The sequence below is a fragment of the Syngnathus scovelli genome, chromosome 11 (genome assembly GCF_024217435.2).
Source record: "Syngnathus scovelli strain Florida chromosome 11, RoL_Ssco_1.2, whole genome shotgun sequence".
NCBI lineage: Eukaryota > Metazoa > Chordata > Actinopteri > Syngnathiformes > Syngnathidae > Syngnathus > Syngnathus scovelli.
Window position 1 is genome coordinate 4,501,464 of NC_090857.1, and position 23,189 is coordinate 4,524,652.

Genomic DNA, 23,189 nt, shown 5'->3' on the forward strand with positions numbered 1-23,189 from the left:
TAAATGCAAGCAAAGGTGAATAATTCAAGTTTTGGGTGGCGTTATGGAGGCACAGTTGTTCCGTGTCGGGGCTTGTGTGCTTCGCAGTAGGCATGGCGGTGTGACAGCTTGTCGATTCAGTGAATTTATAATGAATGTTGTTTTATTCTCATCTTTCTTTCTAACCTTTCTCTTCTCCTTTACCCCATTCTCGCTGTCACCTTCCGCTCTCTTCCGTTTGAGAATCTTCTCGCTGCTCCCTTCTGGTCTCGCTCCTTGTCAGGAAGCCTTGTAGCGCATCATCCTGAAGGCAAAAAACAAAAGATTTTATTTGAAAGGCGCTTCGCTGCATCTCTGCCCACTCCTGCTGTTGTGCTGGCCTAATGATGCAAATGTTAAGACTGCCTAATGAGTAACAGTTTAGTTGGCCACACGGCTCGCCCGCACTCTCTCATGAATAATATCACTTTGTCAGAATCAAGATGTGCGCTTTTCTGAACTGTCATCGCAGATGGTGTTCGCTGGTGTATGTAAAGAAGATAAAAAAATTGATCTAATTTTAATATATAATTCACAGGCATATCTTCAGAAACTAGAGACTCAACAAGAAAGATTTGTGTTTGTGTGTGAGCACTTTTCAGCTCCCACGACGGCACAATATATTTCGGCCTAGCACATCGTATTTAGTCATTGGTATCTCATTTTTCTTCCCATAGAAAATAAAAGACCACTATATGCACTCTCTCACCTGTGCAAGTCTTAAACTTTTGACTCAAGAGTTTATCCTCACAGACACTTCCATGTTTGCCAAAAATAAAAAAGAAGAGGCAAACTGTTAACCCGTGCTCTGCTACCACAATGACACTTTGAGTTTTTGGCTGCTTGGGTTTCTCCCTCCCCACGTTGTGGCTTAATCCTCCATGCTTTACCCTTCAGTTTTTCAAAGATGGCCTGCGGGCTAGAATTGCCCTTCGCTGACTTGTGGCTGACAGTGAATCAGTTCCCCTCTCGTTCATCCCTTTTCATCTCAGAGATCATACTCTGACTGGGTCGAGATCAATGGTGCTCTCCGCAAATCTGCACAAATTCCGAGTGCTTCTTATTAACCTTACACAGGGTAACACAACACACCTTCTATTGGCAGACAGCCTTTGAATTCAATTTTGGAGTTACAGTTGCAGCTGAAAGTAAATGACCATTCCAGATGACCTCTATTGGTCATCAAGTGTGAGCTGATCTTCAACTATGACACGACAATAAACATAATCCACTCTATTATTGCCATAACTGACTAATTGGGGAAACACATATACGAAAACAAATACTTATCCTATCTAGAAACTACGAAAAAAATGAATTATTAACCAATCAAACTATGTAGAACCAATTAATTATTTATTAAACACTCTCAAATTCTATGACTTGGTATAATAATGAATAATAATTGAGGATAGAAAGTCTAAACTAATCCACACACCAACCAGGTCCCACTCACTGCTTATAACAACAAAAAGGTGAGAAGGAGATCGTAAGTGAAGCTGTCTAGCCTTCCTCGGGCTTAATACACATCAAGAGAATGAGACAGCATCCAAGTCCAAGTCCAGCTGAGGCTCACATTCGAAGGGATCCCTCCGAGACCCGCTTCAACAAGATAGATGATGGGCACAGCGTTTCAAACTGGGCGCACTCATCCCAGACATCATTGGGTCCGGGCTGAATAAGAAGGTGGCGGCCCCTTGCTTGCTCCTCTCTAATAGAAGACACTACCTGACTGACAGTAGCCCATAAATAACCGAGTTGGTATGTCACTGGAAAAGAAAACATTTACATCACGGCATCACAAATATATGTGAAACCTGAATTTCTGGACTGGCAAAAAAAAAAAAAAAAAAAAGTGAGCTCAAGTAAGTTATATAAGCACATTATTTTTTTTTTTATTTGGTCAAGGACTCAGTATTATTTAATCATAAATCTGGGGTACAATTTAAAGCAGCTCAGAGCCCCTTCATGAGTCACGCTATCAGACCACAAAAAGGACACGGTTAATCTCAATTTCTTGAAGGCAACCAACCAATTGAGACACAGACCTCTCAATGAAAACAATTGCCAAGGTTACTTACAAAGCAACACAGCTGCCCTCTCATTGAAAACAATGTAGTGCATAAGTATATATTAAAAAGTAACGTCCGCCAATTGGCACAAGAAAGGTACAAATTATGCAGACACAAACAAGAACAAGTGGATCCTGATAAACTTGTAGGATAACAATGTTGCAACTATTCTTATGTATAGTTAAAATTCAACGTGAATGCAAACATACACTCGTTACATTTTTATCCCAAGATTTTGCATAATGTAACGATCAAAACTATAATGCTCATGTAGATGACTTAAAATGAATATTTTACGAGATTATAAAATAAACACTTGGATTCAAAATACACTTACTGGTCCTTGAATGTACTGCATCCGGGGAGACTGACCCCCTGTCGTTGTTGGCGTTTGGTGTCATGTGACTGTGACGTCAACACAACACGGAAGTCAACATGGCGGCGCCCTAAACGGGCGTGTTTTTCATTCGTCCCCTGCCAAACACGAACATAGTTTAGTGGCACATGTCAGGCGAGCGATCGGAAGCATTGAAAGCGTATCATGGAGAGCCGAGAATTCATCGCGTCCCTCGTGGTATGAATTGCACTGTACTTTTTATTTTTACAGTATTTAAATGAACGAGTCTTAGTGCAGACTGATTGGAAGTTTCAATGACCGGAAGAAGACAGAAATTATTTTACAGCGGTTTAATTTCCATGCATATCGACAGGCTCTATCTCTCTCTAGGAACTGTATCAATTATGATTGAAAGAACATTTTCGGGATTACTTTTATCACAACAACAGGGCGGCTCGGTGGCGCACGTCCGCCTCACTTATTATGGAGATAATGGAGATAAGTGGTTTGGAAGATGAATAAATGAATGAATATTTATACTGCATTTATTACTATTATTATTATTACCATGTTAGCACTTTTTCTGTTTTGTCTCAAATATCAGTTACTTAAAGCAACATATTGTGAATTTTAAAACTACTTACCAAGGTGTTTACCATAATTTCAGTTTTTTATTCAAGTGGGTTTTGAGGGTGTGATCCAGTCTAATTATAACAAGACACTCCTCACCCTGCGGCCCTGTACTGCAAGTGCGGTTTTTGCACACTCTAATTAACAAGTCGTCAGACTAACAACTTTTTTTTAAAAAGCATTTTTTTTTATCCTCATAGGATTTTTGCGGTGTTAGTGATGAATTTTCCAGACTCCTCCTGTTGCAAGGTGAAGCATATCTTGCTAAAATAAAATAAAAGTATTACATCTAGAGTTTAGACACAACACAGCAGTCTTTCAGTTATTATCATTGTATTACAACATTTACATGCTTAGATTGTTTATTAGTTTTTGTGTTTTATATTAAAAGAGAAAGAGACAGGTAAAATTTATGATGCGCCGTAAAAGCAAACTGTTTAAGCAAAAAAAAAAAAAAAAATAGAAAAGGCACTATAGCTTTAACAGTGCTTATTATGTTCCCCAGGCTGGAGGGTGTGCCGGCATGTGTGTGGACCTCACCCTTTTCCCACTGGACACCATTAAGACCAGACTGCAGAGCCAGCAAGGCTTCTACAGGGCCGGGGGCTTCAGGGGCATCTATGCAGGGGTCCCATCTGCTGCTCTCGGCTCATTTCCCAGTGGTAAGACAGTGAGGGTGATTGCAGCGAGCACTGTGTTGTTCTGTTGTCTTATGCAGGAGGCGGCAAATCCAGGTGCTGAAAGTAAAAAACAAAGTTTGGCTTTAGCCATAGGTGCATGTACTTAAAACAGTAAGTAAATGAGTTTGTTTACCTGCCGGTTGAGTGGTTGATTTGCCACCTCTGTGAAGTGAAGTCGTCTTTTTAGCATTCTGTTATTATCCACGGAGGTTGGAAAAAAAATGAGAGTGAATACCTCAGCCACAAAATAAAAGGATAAACAGTAGACTTAGTGGAGTCAATAGGACATGGATTTTTGCTATCTCATAGCTAGTTATACACGCCCATTGAAATGCATTGAAAACCCCTAAACACATCAAAGTACTAGAAAATATTGAAAGGAAAAAATTCTGGAATTTTAAATATGAAACAAAAAAGGATTCCCTGATGCTGTATACAACTAACTGAACATAGCCGCTGATGCCGCTAGCAGTTCTTGTGTTTTGTGATTTTGCAAATGCAACCCACACAACCACCGGTGAGCTCAGTCACTGCTAGAGAGGCAAATTAAATAATATTAGGTTTAACCACTTGGCCGCTTTGCTTGCTTTCAGCCGCTGCCTTTTTTGTCACCTACGACTACACAAAGTCCTTCCTCGGTTCCAGCGGAATGCTAAAAGACCCATCGGTGGCTTCAGTCACTCACATGCTGGCGGCCTCCCTGGGTGAGACGGTAAGCGCTGTTGTATTTGTCCATGCAGTTCCTTCCTCTCTGCCTTCGAGGTCCAGCTGGGTGGCTCTCTTTTGGGCCACCCCCGTCTTTACTTCCCCTGCTGGATAAAAAAAACGATCTCATTAGTTAATTCACCATGCTGGCCCCGGTTTCTCCAGTGACTGAAAAGCTAAGAGCAGTGTAATTTCCTCTACCTATACTCTCACAGTCATGCTCAGTGGGCCACGGGTATTCATATTGGCATAAAGCATAGAAGTAGAGGGATAGGGGGTACAGAAAAAGGGGATGCCCCCCTGCGATCCCACGGCACGAGGCTTTCTGTATTCATGGATTTTCGATGGATGTAATTTCCCCAAGTTTTGCATGTTTATGAAACTGGCTTATATTCCCCGCGGGTCTGCGTCCCTGCGGAGTCTCGCGCCGTCGACTTTCACATTAGTGCAAATTCAGTCGCAACGATCATTATAACAGAGACATCACTGCAGGAGTGGATGATCCCCTAAAAAAAAAAAAATTGCACTTGGTTTCAACTCTTTGTTCGTGGCTAAAGCCAGATAAGTGTGAAAGGTGAGGCCGAGTTTGTTACTAGCGTTCACCCATTTCCCGCTGTTCTGGATTTGAGCACATCAAAGATGGAAATGTGGAGCAGAGCAGTTTCAGTAGCCCACTTGAGTCGGCCTAACGCATGCGTGCGCTTCAAAAGAGTAATCTTCAGGCTTGGCCGTGAAAAGGCTACCTTAGCGCTAAGTCGTATCCGAGGTCTAAATGTTGGCACGATGATGCAATCGCAAGCACATATTGTCTCTTGAGTCTTCATTATTGGTCTGTTGTGAGCTTGGGCTGGTGTGGATGTGATGAAAGCAGTCATTAAAATGTTAGTGGAGCAACTTAGTGTGAGGCAAATGATCCGTTTTGTTTGACTAAAGTTTCTTTAAGAAATGCATTCTAAAATCTAAATTCAAAATACTTAAAGCACACTGCTGGATAAATCTTATATTAGTTTTAGTGTTCTATTTTTATTTTATTTTTTGTTATAATATAAATCAAATGACATACTATGTAAATATTATTTTGTTTTATTTTGTTGTCAATAGGTGGCGACAAAAGTTGATTGTACGTTCTACTACTATCTAATGAAGGAGCATTTGTTTGCTCATTTATGGCTCGAGCAAGTAATTGATTACCATTATGTTCAAAATTCTTTAATGTCTGAAATCTTTGTCATAACTGTAATAATTATTTCCATAGTAGCCTGTGTGAAGGAAGGGCTCACATGTAAACAAGTCATTGCGACACACACACGCACACCAACCAAGCTGCAGCATCTTGGTGATGCTTCCATAAAGAATGTGTAAGATGATGGTGGCTGTCAGGCTCGAGCAGGCTGTTATCCAGCCATTAGATCAGATTTATCTTCATTCCCATTCGCTCGACGTCTGGTGTGAAAGCTCATTTGTCAAAGGCGGGCGGCAGCAGCCTTCTTTCGCCGCTCTACCCACCCCGCCGTACCCTTTTCTCTTACCTCACATCCGTGGGAGGGTGTACGGGAAAATATAGTGGGGAGTCAAAGATGGTAAAACTGGCAGCTACTTGAAGTTGGCACTGAGAAATAATCCATGCCTGCCTCGAAGCGCAGCGCTGCGCTCTGTTGATTTATTGGCTGTTGTTTCAAAGTTGGGAGACATCCCGTGTCCTCATAACTTGCTTTTTTCTGCATGACCTGTTTTACTCCAGCCGCTCCACCCATCTTATGTGTCTTATTTTTTTCCCCATTACTTCATATTTTAAGGTTTTAATGGATGAGGTTCAGAGAGATCATAATAATGTCCAAATGAATTTTTTTAAACGGCAGAAAACTAGTTAAGTTTTCCCGCAAAAGAACAAGTTACACATCTTTATTCTGCCTTGTTTGTATTTAATTGAATATACAGAAACTGTCATGTATTGTTTGTATTTAATTGAATATACATACATAAATTTCCCATTTGTTACAGTAGTTTGCCTGTCACGTTAACATTCGTTTTCACTGATCTAAGATTGGTTTTAGTATATTACATAATCTACCCAAACAACTTCCAAATGAAAAGTGTCCCTAATCTGTTTGAATTGATCGATCCAATTTCTGAATTCACCTTTGCAGTGACCGGAGAAGAAAAGATATCTCAACTGCAGTCCAATTTAATCAGCAATAACTTGTCAGGGACACTTTATTTCTATTAAGCCTCCTTACTTTGATTCTTTGAAAGATTGTTTTAGGAAAAACATGTCATGCAATGTATTATAAACGGTTACTTGGTATAAAAAAAAAGATGACCGCGGCTGACATAATAAGGGCTGGCATGTGGATATTTAACCACTTGGTGGTGCTATTGCTCCATGCTTAAAATTACTCAACACCTGACCAGAGATTGGGAGTCTGCCACTAAAGTCAAGTTCCCATGATGGTATCCAAAGACGCATTCAGCAAACAATAAATGAATTACATTTCGATTTGAGCCACTTGTCATGCTTCAGCTGTTCAACTGTTGATTGTGCTTGCACGCTCATCACATCACGTCTTCCCTATAATCACAGACTTGTTCCCAAGTCACCCTTTTGTCTGTGACTGGAGTCCTCTAACAGCTGTAGGGATTGACTTTACCCCCCCACATTCTTTTTTTTATAGCAATATCCTCGAGGGACCATCTCCTCAAACTTTTGTTCAAGCTTGAAGCTAAATAAGGAAGTGAGAAGAGTCACAATTCTTTTTTTATTGCAACTGCTTGCTCACGCTTTCCTCTGTGTAGTGGCGAGAGTGACAGTGGCACTCTGACATCTGTTGGACTAGCTGGAGCCACCGATGGGTTAAGTCTAGTCGCCAGGTGGGCAGCTTTGCCAGCCCTTTTGGGGAGATGGGACTCGTGAAGCTGGAATAGTCACGTCTAGCTTTTGCTTTCGACATATGGTCGATGTGTTGGAACCGAGCGCCACGTAACGTCTTCGTGGGTGTTCCAATTTTAATGGCAGCGCAAGCTTGGATACAGACACAGTACGCCTGGTGACCTTTTGACCTGGCACTCAGGTGACATGTCTGCTGTTTGTTCTCCCATGTTAATTGTCTGAACTATGGCAGTAAAGGAGTTGTAACTTCTCCTTTTTGACAAAGTGGGGAAAGTTTCCCTAAAATTTCTTCTTCTCCTATCTTGTAGGTGGCGTGTCTGATCCGAGTGCCCGCAGAGGTGGTTAAGCAAAGGACGCAAGTGTCGAAGTCATTGAGCACATACCACATGCTTGTGGTCGTACTCAAGGAAGAGGTACAACGATAGAGCCACCTCTTTTTTTTTTTTTTTGTCAGCCATTCAGTGTTGTCACATTTGTATTCTTTCCTGTCAGGGTGTCCGAGGCTTATACAGAGGCTTTAGCAGTACAGTCCTCAGAGAGGTACGATTATTTCTCTTTTCTCATTCCTTCATGTTTAGTACCAATGTTTATCAAACTAAGGACTCTTTTTATGAAGTACTTTGCATCATAACAGCAAAACAATGAAAAATAATTTCATCTGACAACCGTAGTTGTTTGATTTTCTTGAGTCTAAAAACGATAGTCAAATATCAAAGTTGATTTCTACTCTGGGAGCAAATACGGGAGGGTTCAGACACACAAAGAAGTATATGAAGGTGACACTTCTGTCTTCTTTTGTTTGTTTGTTTGTTTGTTTTTTTTTGTTTTTTGGGTGTGTGGAGGTGGGAGAGGGCGTAATCTCGTCCCCTCCGCCGTGCGAGCCTGTACTTATTTTCTGCCTCACTAAACTGATGTTATTCACGCAAATTCCATCTGGACAGCTGGGGGGGGAGAAAAGGACAACAAGACACTGTGATTTCTCGCAGGGACTCAGAATAAATGAATACATTTGTAGCCCGCCGCACGACCTGCGTGCATACTAACACGGGCAGATGAATCGCGGCGTTGGCAGCGGGGATACGTGGCGCGGCAACAGCAAAGGATCCCGTGCCGTGATTGGCTTTGACGCTTGTCGGGAAGGTAATCCGTTTTCTCTTTGCCCCCTTCACAAGCCGCCTATCTCCCTGCTTTGGCCAAGCGACTCTGTCAAGATAAGTTTGTTTATGAGCTGTGGCGTACCGCTCTCCTCTCTGGCCCGCCAACTAATTGGGGTCCTACCTGTGCTGTGTATCCATTTCATAGCCTTCAGAAGACATTCCTGATGGGCATGATAGCACATTAGGGGGCGATGCAAGCGGGTCGAGCACGAGGATGGGATTGTTTGTTATCGTGTCAATTATGCAGAGCATCTCGCTCTCGGGCACTTTATCAGAAATAGACGCATGACTGTGATTTATGTGGTTGTTCAAAAGAAACAACTGCTTGTATACAAGACAGTTGAAAAGACGTCATTTTTGGCAAATTGTCACATCTGGGTTGAGTTTGTAACCACCAAAAAAAAAAAAACAAGAGACAACCACAAACTATTATGAAAATTGATTGACTTGTTTTGGGATAGTACTGCTAAAAACAAAACAAAATGTTTTGCATGGCCTTGTTGTACCACAAGGTGGCAGGCTAATCTCAGTCTTGCCGAAAGTGGATATCAGATTTTCTCTTGGCTCTACTTCCCCCCCTCTTATCGCTCCATCACCTCATCACACTTGAGTTTGGAATATCAGCCACTACACTGACTACACACCGTCAGCGTTCCATCTAAAGCTCTGTAAGGTGACGTTCAATTTGATGTAAACTGCACCAGTTTGAAACGGCGTAATGAGTCGGAGATGAGCTATTAGATATTTTATTGGTTTCGTGGGTATATAATGACTGTGGCTGTAAGTGAAAGTGACAGTCTGAGGCACCTTGAGCCCCAGTTGATTGACTATTGAGCGCACTCACTGCACACTATTCAAGTTATTAGGCGCAGCAAGACAATTCAGATTAGCTACCGTGTTGCCTCACCTACTATTTGCTCTTTGAGAGAAGCCTTAAATGACTTGTTGACTTTTGGGTGATAAGGCCCTTGACGTGACTTGACCTGACCAAGTGTGGTTGTCTGATGCTAAAGATGCAACTGTTATTCTCCCACGTGCACACACATTGAGATACTTCATTAGATGAGACTCATCGGGAAAAAGTAAAAAAAAAAAATAGTAGTTTACCAGTTTTCAGTGTCAGGCTGCTTTTGCTGGCAGATGCGCAGAGATCTGCTGCTGCGCTGTCAGGCCTGCACATGTGTGCTCTGCATGGTGCCGACTTGACTCTGGAAGAGCCCATGACTCTTCTGGATAAGGCATTTGAAGGCTTTGCCCCTGAGGCCTATGGATCACACACATACAGACACACTTATGTCAAGCTCAATTCATCATTTCTGGATATTATTTGTAAAGCAGGTGTCTGTGCCTTCAGAGTTGCTACCACGTTCTAGTAGCTGGCATTTTCTGATACGGAGGGTCACTTGTGGTTGTTTTTGCACCTGCCACCCACTTGTCCACATGACATTAACATTGAGGCCATGTTTTCATTAAGAGCCTTGTGGCTTGATTTTCTTCCCGCAACTTTGCTTGGGTCAATCCATCCAGAAAAACCTCTGGCGCCCTGCATGTGGTTTTAATCGTGTCGAGCAGTAGAGTTGTGGTAGGTGGAGGCTGGGAGGAAAATGAAACTAGAGTGGATTGGATGTCATGTCAAAGGAAATGAGTTTCAGGAATATGCCCTTATCGTTTGGAATTTAGTGCCAGCCGAGCAGATTGAAGGTGATCCATAATTCCCTCGACAGCAATATGTAAAAATAACGCTTGAAAAGTATGCCTGTTCTACTTGAGTTTAGCAGACAAGTAACCTAATACAACGTACTGCAGTCCATGAGTAGCATTTGACTAAAGAGATTTTTTTTTTTTACAACACAAGGCTAGGGAAAGATTTTTAATGAATTTATTAATAAAATTAGGATTTTAGTTTTTTGTGTACATGAAGGGTTGTCCTGCACTTTGTGTTATTCCTCCTGAAAAACTGCACCTGCCCTGGCAACCCAACGTGTCCCTCTGTTTTGTCCCAGCCTCTGCTAACAGAAGCCCGGCCCCCTCGCTTCTTTTTTTTTTTTTTTTCTGCCTCTGCCTCAGCCATCATCTTGGTCGCAGGGGCGCTAACGACCCAGCAGCATCTGGAACAAAATGCCTGAAAGTCAAGGGGCACGCTGTGATGTCACTGCTTAATGTCCGATGCACGAAAGCGATCTTAAGTGTCAGTTGCAGCAGGACCATTATCTGTCTCAACACCGGCCAAGGTTAGCAGTTCAAAGCCATTCATTTCCCTTTCCTGGAACAGGCTCAGTTGGACTTTGACTATAGGGAATTACGTGTAGTTTTGTTGCAATTTTAAATCTACATATGACTGCAAAATATAAAGCTATCACTGTATTTATTGTTTTCGCTTTAAAATCATAATACAGTATAATTGTTTCTTGGTCCTCTCAATACAGTACAATCAGAAACGACACAAACACAAGCGTTCCTATGAAGGCTGGAAACTTTGTGAAATAGCCCACCCAACTTGTATGTAAATACTCTCAGGGGCACAGTTTTGCATGGACAGTTAATATTCAAAATATTATAAATCTTTAAGATGATAAACACCAAAACCACAGCCAACAACTGTTCCTGCAACTGGTTTTACTGGTTTTGGACTGTTGGGAATGGACACACCTTTGCTTTTTAAATTTGCCCCCTCGTCTGCTGTGCTAAAAGGATCAAGTCACGTTGAAAGAAAAATCAATGGACTCATTTGAATCTCCGTCGAATCGCCTCGCTCAACTTAGGCTCTCTTATCCAGGCGAGGGTTTTTGCTTCTGGCCAAGTCAGTTTTGACCTGTCGTTTTAGGAGCGCCGGCGCCGCAATTACACACTAACATCTGTTGATTGAGTCTGGGCCGAGGCTACATTGGCGTGATGCCATGTTATTAATGTGTTCGTCTCACTTATTTGTGAAGGAAGAATCATTAATCAAGAGGCATGTTTATTCATACACATTCAGAGTTCACACTCATGCACGCACACACACTGGGCCCTAATTTCATACTCACACAAGTCCAATACAAAGAGCAGTCTAACTCTGCCCCCCGACACACACACACACACATCCACGCAGCACTAAATCTATCCGCCTGCATCAAATCCACCAAAAACGCATCACACCTCCTGTGCCACCATTTAGACCTCCTTTTAATGAGTCTAAAATCTCATCTACCTTTTGTGAGCAAATCACCACATGCGCTCGGCCTTCCAAATTCCTTAACATGCTTTACTCGACTTTAATTAGCTCCCTTGTCTCCTCGTTTCCCCTCAAAACATGTCCTCATTTGTTATGAATACTGCACCCACACTGACATTTGCGAGGATGAAGCAGCTTGAGGCGACAGGGGACAGTTGTGTGATTGGCTTGTGGGAGATGCCTTGCTTAAATTTCTCCGGTTTGGTTTGTTAAATACGCGCACACACATGGAGTTGAGCGTTTGGCATTCAAAACTGTCAGGTGGAATTCTTCAGCAAGTGCAGTCAGACACGTTCTATCTAGTTTGTGCAGCACAGGGGATCTGGAAAGGCTCAGATGAGTGATTGCCAATCGTTCCAGTCTAGGGTGAACACTCCTTACACTGTACAAATTTGGAAAGTGAGAGTTGGCTAACCTGAGTTCTTTTATTCTATGAATCTTAATTACATTTCCAAAGTCCCCCTTTTTATTGTTACTGCATCTACTCAATGTTTCATTGAAGAGATTTCACTCCCACTCTTACTTTCAAAATGATAACACAATATCCAAGTAGACAAACACACCTGTAAAATGAAAGTAAACACAAATTGTCTACACACACAATCCTAATCTAAGAGCCACATCAATGACACCCACAGCCAGCAATCACTCGACAACTGATAACTATGTTTTAACATTGACTTTTTATGCAATTTTTGAAACTTATATTCACTTGAAAATATTGTAACATTTTTAACTTGGTTATATGTCTATCTGTCTGACAGTTCATCCTTCCTTAAGAGAATCGATCATGTCATATTAGCAGATAAATGTGGACTTGTGGTCTTCTCTTGACCCACTTTCATTTGACTTTATGACAATGGCCACTGCTGATCGCTTCCCCATCCGACTACCATCTGGATTTTTTATTAGGAAACAAAAATCATCCTAACGCAACTTGTTTCTACACATTTGAGTATTATAAATTTTATTTGTATTATAAATTTTTCATAGATAGCCATCAGTATTTGAGAATGATTATTTTGTTACAGTCAGTTCATGTTAATCACCAGCAATCATTATGACATTACACATTATACATTGCTTTACAAACATTTTTGTCCGAATTCTCAGATGGAGTTTATCCCTCTTTGAAGAAAAAGTTGGATCGGATAAAATAAAGGCTCCAATTTTGGAAAAAGTAGTGTGTGATGCAATTGGAAAACGACTTAATGCACCTAAATGTGCTGCACCGGCACAAGCGTTATCTTAATTCCTGATCAACCCGAGATTGTTTTCAATCCAATTTTATTCGCTCGTTTTATAAATTGCATCTGAAATTCTTAATGCTCCATAACTCTTGCAGTGGATTCCAAATCCAAGGGCTTTGGGACATTTTGACAGATGGATTTGCAGTGGTCATTGGGTATCAAGTACTAACATGGGATCCAGCTGCATTCTCCAGCTCATGAATCATTTGCTCCACATCTGGTGGCAAGTGTGGAACAGACTCAGCACATACTTGTTCCTGATTTCTTTTCAAGGTTTGACTTTCTTTGCTTAGGTACAGGGCGACTGGTCATCATCACTGTCAAATTTTTAGGGGATTACATCTTTCTATGACTGTTTGGCTCGATACTGTCCGATTGTTTAATATGATACAATTGTGACGATACGCCAACAGTATGTTGATTTATTTTTAGGAGGTAGCAACTAGTAGAAGAAGTTTTATCGCTTCAAAAAAAATATGAGGATGAGATATTTACAGAAAGAAGACTAATACCATTTCTCGGTTGGCATGGCCGCCGCTACTCATCCATTTGCCTTCTTGTTTCTGTCTCAACATCCATCATCTTGCCTTGCTCTCTTTTCAAAACCTCATCAGTATGCACAAGCGGCAGTCTGACCTATTAAAAGTCGTTTGTCAAATTGCAGCCAACTGGCTTGTCCTCCAATCAGGCTCATGCGGAATATATTTTGACATGTGTTTTTCTGCCCTCCGCCGAGCGCCTAAGGACCTGTGACAGGCCGAAGCCTCTCGGAATACTAATAAAGTCCCCGCTAATACATTTGGCGACGATACTTTGTACACACAAACACACAAGCTGGAGTTGTATTAGCAGAGTGACGCAGTCCACATCTCCGTATGAATAGTATATAGAACTTGACAGGGAGAGCAAGTGGTGCTGTCACAATCCATCAGCCGCAAAATGTGCCTGCGAGCACGTCTCAAGCTTCATCTCCGACACGCCCGCAACAGGTGAAAAATAATCAAGTGCAATGATATTAGCATGCAAAAAAATATATAAGCTAGCCATATGGCAGGTATGTATGCGGGGAAATCGTTTTGTTTCCCAGCCGTGGAATCGTCTCCCTGCGGGCCAGCCGGATAACACAGATGTTTGAGGGCTTTGAGAGCAGATGCCGCTGAGCTCCTGGAACAAAGTTTTCACTATGTAGCCAAGATGCAGAGCCTTATTTTGACAGGATTTTTGCCAGAATAGACTCAACTCCATATAATTGCACTACTTTAAGAGATTATCTGTTTTTATTGTAGTCTGTGCCAAGCCAGTACGGAGGATTTGGAGCCAGTCCAGAATTTGAGCCATGTCTGTTAAGGATCGGTGGGGTCTCAAATTTTAAAATGTTCATACCGGTCAAACAAAAGACGACTATGGCAGTTGTTTCAGTCTTTTCCAGCATGCATATGGTGCGGATCAGTTTTTTCAAATCCACTGCAGAAGCCATCTGTCCGTTGTTATCATTATTATTGGTATCAGAATTTGTATTAGCAGCCTGCTATATAATCAAAAACAATTTTGCATTCAAATTCCACTTTCTGCATGTCATCGCCAAAGTCTGTCTCCTTGGCTTGGGAACGTTGCAAAACTCTTTGGACTGCTAATAAAAGACAAGGGTGCTTTTATTCTTTGGAAAAGAACACTCTCACCTGCTCACAGCTGGAAAACAGGGGGGGAGCTCTCATTCCTTGTATTGTCCTGGCTGGACCTACATTTAATAAGATTGCAGATCATCTCCACAGAGGGACTGGAATTTCTTCTGTCTGCCTGGAGAAGACAGAGGAGTAGAGTCAGCCACAGACACTACAAATTTTATGGTTCTTGCTATGCAGTCACAAAGTTGATAGAAATGAGCTGTGTAAAGAAACACACGACGAGCATTTACTCTCTTAACTCTTCCTCTCGACAGACATTTGTTTTACTGAGTGGGGATGTTCTTGCAGAGCTCAGTAAACTCACTAAACTGTTAGCGACCTGCTCCTGAACTCGCTTCAGTCTGGCTCTCGTCGTGCAGAAACAGCCCTATTAGGAGCAACTAATTACGCCTGTAAAATCCCAATTCAGCAACAAACTTTGTCAAGTCCAAATAAATCTCCAATTAGTTGTAAATGATTTGCAAAGCGCTTGGCAATTTCTCTCTCCGCACTCTGAGAGCAGATGTTGGAGATACGTGCTGAGTTTGACTATGTCCAGATTGACTGTTTAGATGAGGTCAACTCGCTTTGGACCAAGTGTTTAATTAGCTCATGAAATGTCATAAACACAGTTGTGTAGATGTGTGATGAAACAGACCGGAACGAGAAGCGCAGATGGTTGAATGATGCCCTTGTTGCTGTGATCAAACACTAACAGCAGCAAAGATCAGTGTCACTTTATTTTAACTTGGTCATCCTTGACCCCACCATGCATGATATCAAAGTTAACGATTCCAAAATTGTCTTTTTCAGATTCCGTTTTCTCTGGTGCAGTTTCCACTTTGGGAATATTTAAAGGTACGTTATACATACTTCCTTGGTTGGTCTACAACAGTGGTCCCGAACCTTTTTTTGCGCCACGGACCGGTTACGTGTTAGAAATATTTTCGCGGACCGTATTTTATATAAATAAATAATACATTTATATAAATAATTAAAACATTTTTATGGATAAATAATATTTATATAAATAAATAATACATTTATATAAATAAATAATACATTTTTATGGGTAAATAACATTTATATAAATGAATAATACATTTATAATAAATGTATTATGTATTTATATAAATGTATGTACGACTGGCATAAAAACAAGTATAAAAGACATGAAAATAAAACTCACCATTACGTTGAATTCGTGGGAGCACTGAGCTTGTTTCTCAGAAACGAGCCGGCGTAATCGGAGACAATGACACCCGAAGTGGTTAAGGTTTTGTCTTTTAATACAGGATGCTTGGTCTCCATGTGCCCAAGCACTTTGGAAGGCTTCATTGCTTCGTTAGGTAGCCTGTCGTGGGCTTGCTTGACAGGTCAGTTACCTGTGGCGAAAAATCCGTATTTGAAGTAGGACTTTCTTTTAAATGCAGCTTTCCTTTTCTTAGAAGCCTCTTCTTCTTCCGTCCCCCCATTGGGCTTTTTCCCCTTTCCGAAGAAGCTTTCCAAACATCTTTGTTTCTTGCTCATTTTTGCTAGGCTTACCTGGCTCGACTGAGGTGACATGTCACGTGACCGAGACGAGCGTCTTGACCTGAACCGGCGGATGTAATTGGGAGAGAATCGCCAATTTTTTTAAATATTTTTCAAAATAAATTCTTACTCATTTTTGCTAGCTTTGCGGGCTCGACTGGGGGAAACATGTCACGTGACCGGGACGAGCGTCTTGACCTGAATGAATTGATCGTCGATTAAAAAGAAATATATTTTTATTTTTTTCTATGCGGCTTGGCAGCCCGGTACCGGTCCGCGGACCGGGAGTTGGGGACCACTGGTCTACAACATCATTATGTGGCCCGCAAAGTCAAATTGTGCATTGACTTTGTTTCAATACTAAAATTACAAATTGTCTTTATTTAAAATAGAAATAATGCTAGCAATTTTTATTGCCATTTAAAATACTCCCTTTTTTATTATTGCATCTGTCCTATCTCTTCGTATCATCATTTACAATAATAATGCCCAGTGATTAATACACAGTAACATATTTACAGCCGAGTAACCCTTAGTGGCAGCGAAAAGATGGATCGTCCCATCTCGGTTTAATGGGTTCTTCACCCACCATTATCATTGCTCACAATTCATAACAAGTGTTCTGCAAATCCACCCGTGCCCGTCTCGCCTTGGCTTTTCTTTTAGAATTAAATGTTTTAATGTGTTCCCTGGCCCGCGTCTTCGGCCTGTCTCCCCCTTTAATTGCATGGCTCCGGACACATTAAAAGCAGTTTCTTGAGTTTTGTTGGGGTGACATCATGTCTCAGGGGGCACGGGAAGGGGACCGTCAAACATTCCGTCAATGTTAAGGGGGGGGCTAATGGTTCGGCTAATTTGCACAGGCGTTGTGTGTGCGTATCTCGGTGTGTGTCCTGATTTCTGACAGTTGCAGTTTGGTAGCCACAATTGTGTCTTTGTCTCCCGCTGTCAAAGGCCTTCTCTTTCTGGGTGCATCTGGGAACTATGACCTCAATCGCTCCTGCTTCTCCTACGATCCTACTTGTCTGCATTGACCGGAGCAAGCAACAAAATGCTCCCCTCTTTGCCCCTCCCCCTTTCCTCCCATTTCCCGTCTCTTCCTCTCTTTTATTATCCTTTCTCATCAACTCTTTTGACTTTGCTCTCTCTTGCAGACTCAGTGGTCACAGCGACGAGGTCACACGCTCCACTCTTGGCAAGCTGCGCTCTGCGGAGCTTTTGCAGGTGCGACGGATTATGGGTGCTGTTTTGGGGAAAGGTGGAAGGGGAGCCGTGGTTGGATAAGGTGAAAAGGCCAATGTAGACCAGCCTTGGGGGGGGGGGGGGGGGGGGGGGGGGGGGAGTTCGTTCAGCTGGTGAAGCTCAGCCTCACTCACACAGCAAATCCGCTGAAGAGGTTAGCCGAGAGACAAATGAAGGGAGAATAGAAAAAAACAATTCCAGACTGAACAGCATTAAATTGGATTTTTTTTTTTTTTGTCAGTAGGGAAAATGTCAGCCAATGAACAGCAACCACATCAGACTTTATGGTCTCGTCTCAGCCTGGATGAGTATCAGGGGAGATGAGAGGAGCCGGTTCTGGGGAATGGGTCCCTGCAGCTGTGCGACCTCCCGGGCACCAGACTATGAGTCCGTCAGGGTGCAATGACATGGAACAGACAAAACCTGTCCAAGAGATAGAAAAACATTTGGAGGTGGCATTACAGCCTTCAACCACTTCCCATTTGACAGGTGCGCCATTGTCGAGGAAGGCAGAGGAGTTGCAAGGAAGGCAACGAAGATAAAATAGAATCATAGTCAGCCTGTCACACCAACTCCACATCTCTAGTACGACCACCGCTACAACTACTACGCACAACGCTCACACATCTCAGGTCATCACCTGATTAGGTGTCAGCGAGTATTGCTCGAGGGAGAATGAGTCAGATGGATTCAAAATGTGTGTGTGTGTTTGTAGCCTAACAGAGGAGCTCCCAGATGGATCATATTATCACCCGATGAACGCCATGACGACGCTTCGCCGTTTATGGCTGCTTTTATATTTTACCCCAACGTATGTTGTGTTTGACAGTTCGCCTTTAATGTGGCTCTGACCTCATATTTGTGTTTGGCTGTAGGTGCGGTGGCAGCGCTCGTTACCAATCCTCTTGACGTGGCAAAGACGAGGATTATGCTCGCCAAGGTATGCAAACGTCTCTGCTCTCTCTTGCATACGCACACAAGGCCCTTTTTAAACAAGGCTGTCAGGTGATGCCTCGCAGGCTGCGAACTGAATGAGGTAGAACCGGGACACTGAAGAAACACACACATCTGTCATCCCATCTGGACCGTGCACCGTGCTGGGCAGACATGTTTGTGGGGGCGGACTGCGTCAAGAGAGTTTCCATCTCAAGGCCGCTTGTCTCCGAGAGGCGAACCAGAAGGTTCTGCATGTTAACTCCTCATGGGACATCCTCTCATCAGAAACACACATGAATGTCCCCGCGGGAACTCTCACGACATTGGCACGCAAGCGATGTGCCCCTTGTCACAGCCGCAATCGTTCATGTCACGTGGATGGGAGTCTACCTTTTCCTTCAAGCAGATCTACTTGACAGGATTCGCCGCAGACGCTTCCCACTGTTTCTTTCATGCTCAGTCAGCCACACGCACACACACACACTGACTTTGTGTCTCTTTGCCATGTGCACTGACTTGACCCTCGTCCTGCGGGTGTGCGTTACCTTACAGAGATGGATGCAAAACTCTCCGGCCGGCTAAGCCTTATTGTGTAAATAAGGAGCACTAGACTGTAGGTTTGTGTGTGTGTCTGTGTGTGTGTTTGGCTGGGCAAATGGCTGAGCAGGATTCTTACTGCTTGTCTGGCTGTTTGTCGGGAGTTCTCACCTGGCTGTCCATGAGGAGCTAAGGGTCAAGTGGACGGTGGCTGGAGGAAGCTCATCTGAAGACTAAACTCTCTCTTTCTTTCTGTTGTTTCTGCAAAGCAGGAAGTTAAGCAGACCTTTTTATCCCTCATCACACCTCTATTGTGTGTCTCATTCCCACTGTCTGTCTGTCCTAGGCCGGCTCAACCACGGCGAGCGGCAACATCCCACTGGTGCTTTGTGATGTGTGGAAGCGGCAAGGGCTTACCGGGTGAGTGTGTAGACGCAGATCTTGAAGAGCAAAGACCTTTCACGACATCTTTAGCCTGGCTCCTTTTCTGGCATGACCTCATTCCTCATGTAAGAAAGTTACAAGACAAAACAGAGAATGTGGAGGGAGGCAAATATATACCACAGCTGGAGATGCGGAAAAGTTTTTTCTGCCATGTTTTGGACGTGTCGTATTGATGACGACGGTAGTTGTAGATAAAAAAAAAAAATTAAAAAAGCAATTGTTTTGCAAAGGCGGTTTTATTTTTGAGGGAAACCAAGCCACAATGAGAAAATGAAGGGGGTGCCGTCGTAGCGCGGGGCCAAAGGCCTGCCGCTCGCGCTCGGGCATGGCCTGTACAAATTGCTGAGGCTTTAAAGCGCCAATTATGTTAATGGGCCCAATTGCGGTGAAGCCGAGCTCCAAAGCGCTTCCATGTGTGCAGCGTGCCCCGCAGACCTCAGGCGGGGAGGGAGCGGCGTGACGCAGCCAAACTGACAACTTCTTCAACAAGGCAGCTTTCACAGTTCACAAGGAAAAGTTCAAAAGACAATTCGTTCTTTGCATTTTGGCACAAAAATCCGCCCACACGAGCAGATTGGGGATTTTGTCTTTTTGAAAATACCCCCAGTTCTTCTATGCTTGGGTAAAAACATAAAGCTATCTTTAGACTCTTTCCTCAGGAGAGATGATTTGGCTGACAGTGGGGAAATACCAGAGCATAGCAGCCGGTCCGATTGCGACGTCAACATGAGTCAGGGTGCGCGGGGGAGCTGAGGGAAATGTTTCAGCTCCGGCCTCAGATCTGACGTCTGAAGTCCACGGGTGGGCATCGTACCAGACACAAAACGTAATGCTAGATGAGATGAAACAAGAAATTAGCCAAAAGCAGCCATCACAAACGGGTGAAATCTGACGCTCTTTGCTTGTTTACCTGCATTCTCTGGATTTTACGTGAAGGTCAATAAATCATCACCATGCATGGGTGACATTTGCCATCTCCTCAAATCCCCGACTGAAGATCTGGACTGTCGTTAAGACAATTCATGGAAAAGGGTGGGGAAATCTCAAATCTGTGAATTGTGTCAAAAGGAGTCGTAGGGTCGTTTGGCCGGCAAGACATAAAGGAAGGGTAGGGTCATGAATTGGAGGGTGGGGGCTGAACCCTAATCCATAAAACAGCTGTGAGCCACTCTATCCATATTTATATCTTTGTCTACATCTGTCTATATTTATATCTAAATCCATCTCTGTCTCCATATCCAGCTCTATAGCTATCTCTATTTCTACATTTATCTCTATTTCTATCTCTATATCCAGCTCGAGTTCGCCCACTATCTCGTCCTCGCTATCTATTTCTACGTCGCTGTCAAATTTAATTTCTACCTCGCTATCTAGCTCTATGTCGCTATCTATCTCGCCATCTATTTCGACTTCTATCTCGCTATCTATGTCGCTATCTAGCTCGAACTCTATGTCGCTATCTATCTCTATGTCTATCTCGCTCGGAATCTCTCGCTCTCTTTCCTCCTCTCTCTTGAGCAGGGAGTAACATTTTATGGCTAATAGTCGCAGCACATCGTCTAAAATTGCCTTTGTCCGCAGGCTGTTTGCAGGCAGCATACCGAGGATGACCTTCATCAGCATGGGCGGCTTTATTTTCCTGGGAGCCTACGAGAAAACTCGCCGGACTTTGCTGTCGTAAGCGTCAGTGAACGTCACGTAGCTGACGGCTCATTCCAAAGAACTGTTGTCAGCAAAAAAATCGTGTGTTACGCACAATCGGTGGTTACTTACTGTTACATCCTGAAGGCCTTCCTTTAATACACGGGTAAGCAACTCTCGTCCTCGAGAGCTTGTGCATGTTTTTTTTTTGTGTCTCTGTATTGCAACACAGTTGATTCACATTGTTAGATATTTAGGGAGGTTTGCAGAAGCTGCATAACATTCCTGATCATTGAATCAGGAGTGTTACACCAGGGAGACAGAAAACATGCAAACCGGAGTTGCCTACCTATGACGTGTACAAGTGTTGGCTCGTGGGTGAACGATTCGTTCAAAAGAACGACTTTTTAAGTGAACGGGAGTGAACGAATCACTTCCGAAAGTGATTCGTTCTTTTTTCAGTTCATATGACTTCAACCAGTAGGTGTCGCTAATGCCCATTGAAGCTGGTGCCACCTCGCCGTAAAACAAAACGAAGAAGAAAATGACGTAACTTCCCCTTCACGAACGAGTCGTGATTGTATTTCCCGTTCACCTACTGGACGGGTCTGTGAGTGAACGAGTCAGTGAGTGAGTGATTCCTGAGTGAACTGCCTTACCGTCAGTGAACGTGTTGCGGCTCCTTGCGTGAACAATTCAGTAAATGAACGTGAGCCAGAATGTAGATAAAAGATTTGCCAAGGAAAGAACCACACACTGAAACACCACTTCTTTTCTGCTCGTTTTCTCCAAGCTAACGGCTAACTTTATTTCATGAAAGGATGCGCCGTTATGCAACAGCAGGGAGATTTGGATAATTTTATTTTATAACAGTAGTTTTTAAATAACGTGTATGCATATACACGCCTAAATATTGTTATCAAATATATACTGCAATTTCACATTAGATTGCTGGTTTGAAATTTTCTTTTGCTATTATTATTTTAATAAACATTTATGTTAAAACTTGTCTGGTGTTTTATTCCTTGTTTTTATTTTTTTGGGCATGAAAGCAAAAATCTGACATTTGGTTATCTGCTTTATATGACAATATGTATGTGTTTTACGTTGTGTAATATGTGTTGGTGTCTCCCAAAATAAAGAGCAAGTAGTCAAATACACGTTCTTGACACGTACAAAATGCATAAAGTTAATAGGTACGTCTGAAAATGGTGGTGTACCTAATGGAGTGTCCTTGTGACGTCACAGATGAACCAGCCAATCAGAAAGTGGGGGTGAGGGTGGGTGTGGCACTTTTCACTTAAACCAGGGGTGTCGAACTCCAGTCCTCGAGGGGCCGCGTTCCAATATGTTTTCCAAGTTACCCTCGTTAAACACACCTGCGTGAAAAGATTTTGGTCATTTTCACGTTCTGCAGGAGCCCAACTTTTCACACAGGTGCACTTAACGAGGGAATCTTGGAAAACATGTTGGAATGCAGCCCCGAGGACTACAGCTTGACACCTGTGACCTTTGACCATGATATTTCCCTAATAAAGTGGCCTGTTATTAGGCACACTTGAAAATGGCGGTGTACCTAATGGAGCGTCCGTGTGATTCCCTCGTTAAGTGCACCTGCGTGAAAAGTTTTAGCTCCTGCAGAACGTGAAAGAAGCTAAAACTTTTCACGCAGGTGCGCTTAACGAGGGTCACTTGGAAAACATGTTGGAACGCGGCCCCGAGGACTACAGCTTGACACCTTGATCTTTGACCATGATATTTCCCTAATAAAGTGGCCTGTTATTAGGTACACTTGAAAATGGCGGTGTACCTAATGGAGCGTCCGTGTGATTCCCTCGTTCCCTCGTTAAGTGCAGGTGCGTGAAAAGTTTTAGCTCCTTTTGAACGTGAAAGTGGCTAAAACTTTTCACGCAGGTGCGCTTAACGAGGGTCACTTGGAAAACATGTTGGAACGCGGCCCAGAGGACTAGAGCTTGACTCCTGTGACCTTTGACCATGATATTTCCCTAATAAAGTGGCCTGTTATTAGGTACACTTGAAAATGGTGGTCCCAAACAACGTAGTAATTATCTAAATTCACTTAATTAGTCCAAGATTATTATTATTATTTACTACAAATAACATGTCTTTGTCCATGTTGTCTACTGAATAAAATAAACATTTTACATTGGGTAAATTTGGTCAAGACCATGATTTCAGCGCACTTTTTGTGAAGTGCAGTTACATTTTCCTGTGAAATACA

General features: G+C 42.8%; 2 protein-coding genes across 9 annotated transcripts in view; one reads left to right on the plus strand and one right to left on the minus strand.

Moving 5' to 3' along the window:
- Positions 1-2,564, minus strand: part of LOC125976713 (death-inducer obliterator 1) — a 21,516-nt gene extending 18,952 nt beyond the window's left edge. For 5 of the 7 annotated variants that reach the window (XM_049732554.2, XM_049732552.2, XM_049732553.2 and 2 more), the window contains exons 1-2: positions 2,428-2,564; positions 166-283 (exon numbers count right to left, since the gene is read on the minus strand). The gene's annotated coding sequence lies outside the window, so the exon portion shown is untranslated. The remainder of the gene's footprint in view (positions 1-165; positions 284-2,427) is intronic. The other 2 variants (XM_049732555.2, XM_049732545.2) reach the window with 1 other exon arrangement.
- slc25a26 (solute carrier family 25 member 26) lies at positions 2,519-21,956 on the plus strand. 2 transcript variants are annotated; one of them, XM_049732556.2, is made up of 10 exons: positions 2,519-2,664; positions 3,563-3,719; positions 4,331-4,449; positions 7,638-7,742; positions 7,822-7,869; positions 15,428-15,472; positions 17,302-17,371; positions 18,265-18,329; positions 19,209-19,282; positions 20,888-21,956. In XM_049732556.2, exons 1-10 carry the CDS (start codon positions 2,632-2,634, stop codon positions 20,985-20,987), a joined length of 816 nt encoding a protein of 271 aa, XP_049588513.1. In that variant the 5' UTR covers positions 2,519-2,631; the 3' UTR covers positions 20,988-21,956. The 2 variants fall into 2 exon arrangements, with proteins under 2 accessions (XP_049588513.1, XP_049588514.1); XM_049732557.2 differs by lacking the exons at positions 7,638-7,742; positions 7,822-7,869.
- Positions 21,957-23,189: the final 1,233 nt, after the last annotated feature.

Excerpts from the sequence above, each read along its gene's own strand:
- slc25a26 (XM_049732556.2), top strand. The coding sequence starts at position 2,632 with ATGGAGAGCCGAGAATTCATCGCGTCCCTCGTG. Across the intron at positions 4,450-7,637 it reads CGGCCTCCCTGGGTGAGACG|GTGGCGTGTCTGATCCGAGT; the intron begins GTAAGCGCTGTT and ends CCTATCTTGTAG. Across the intron at positions 19,283-20,887 it reads AAGCGGCAAGGGCTTACCGG|GCTGTTTGCAGGCAGCATAC; the intron begins GTGAGTGTGTAG and ends CTTTGTCCGCAG.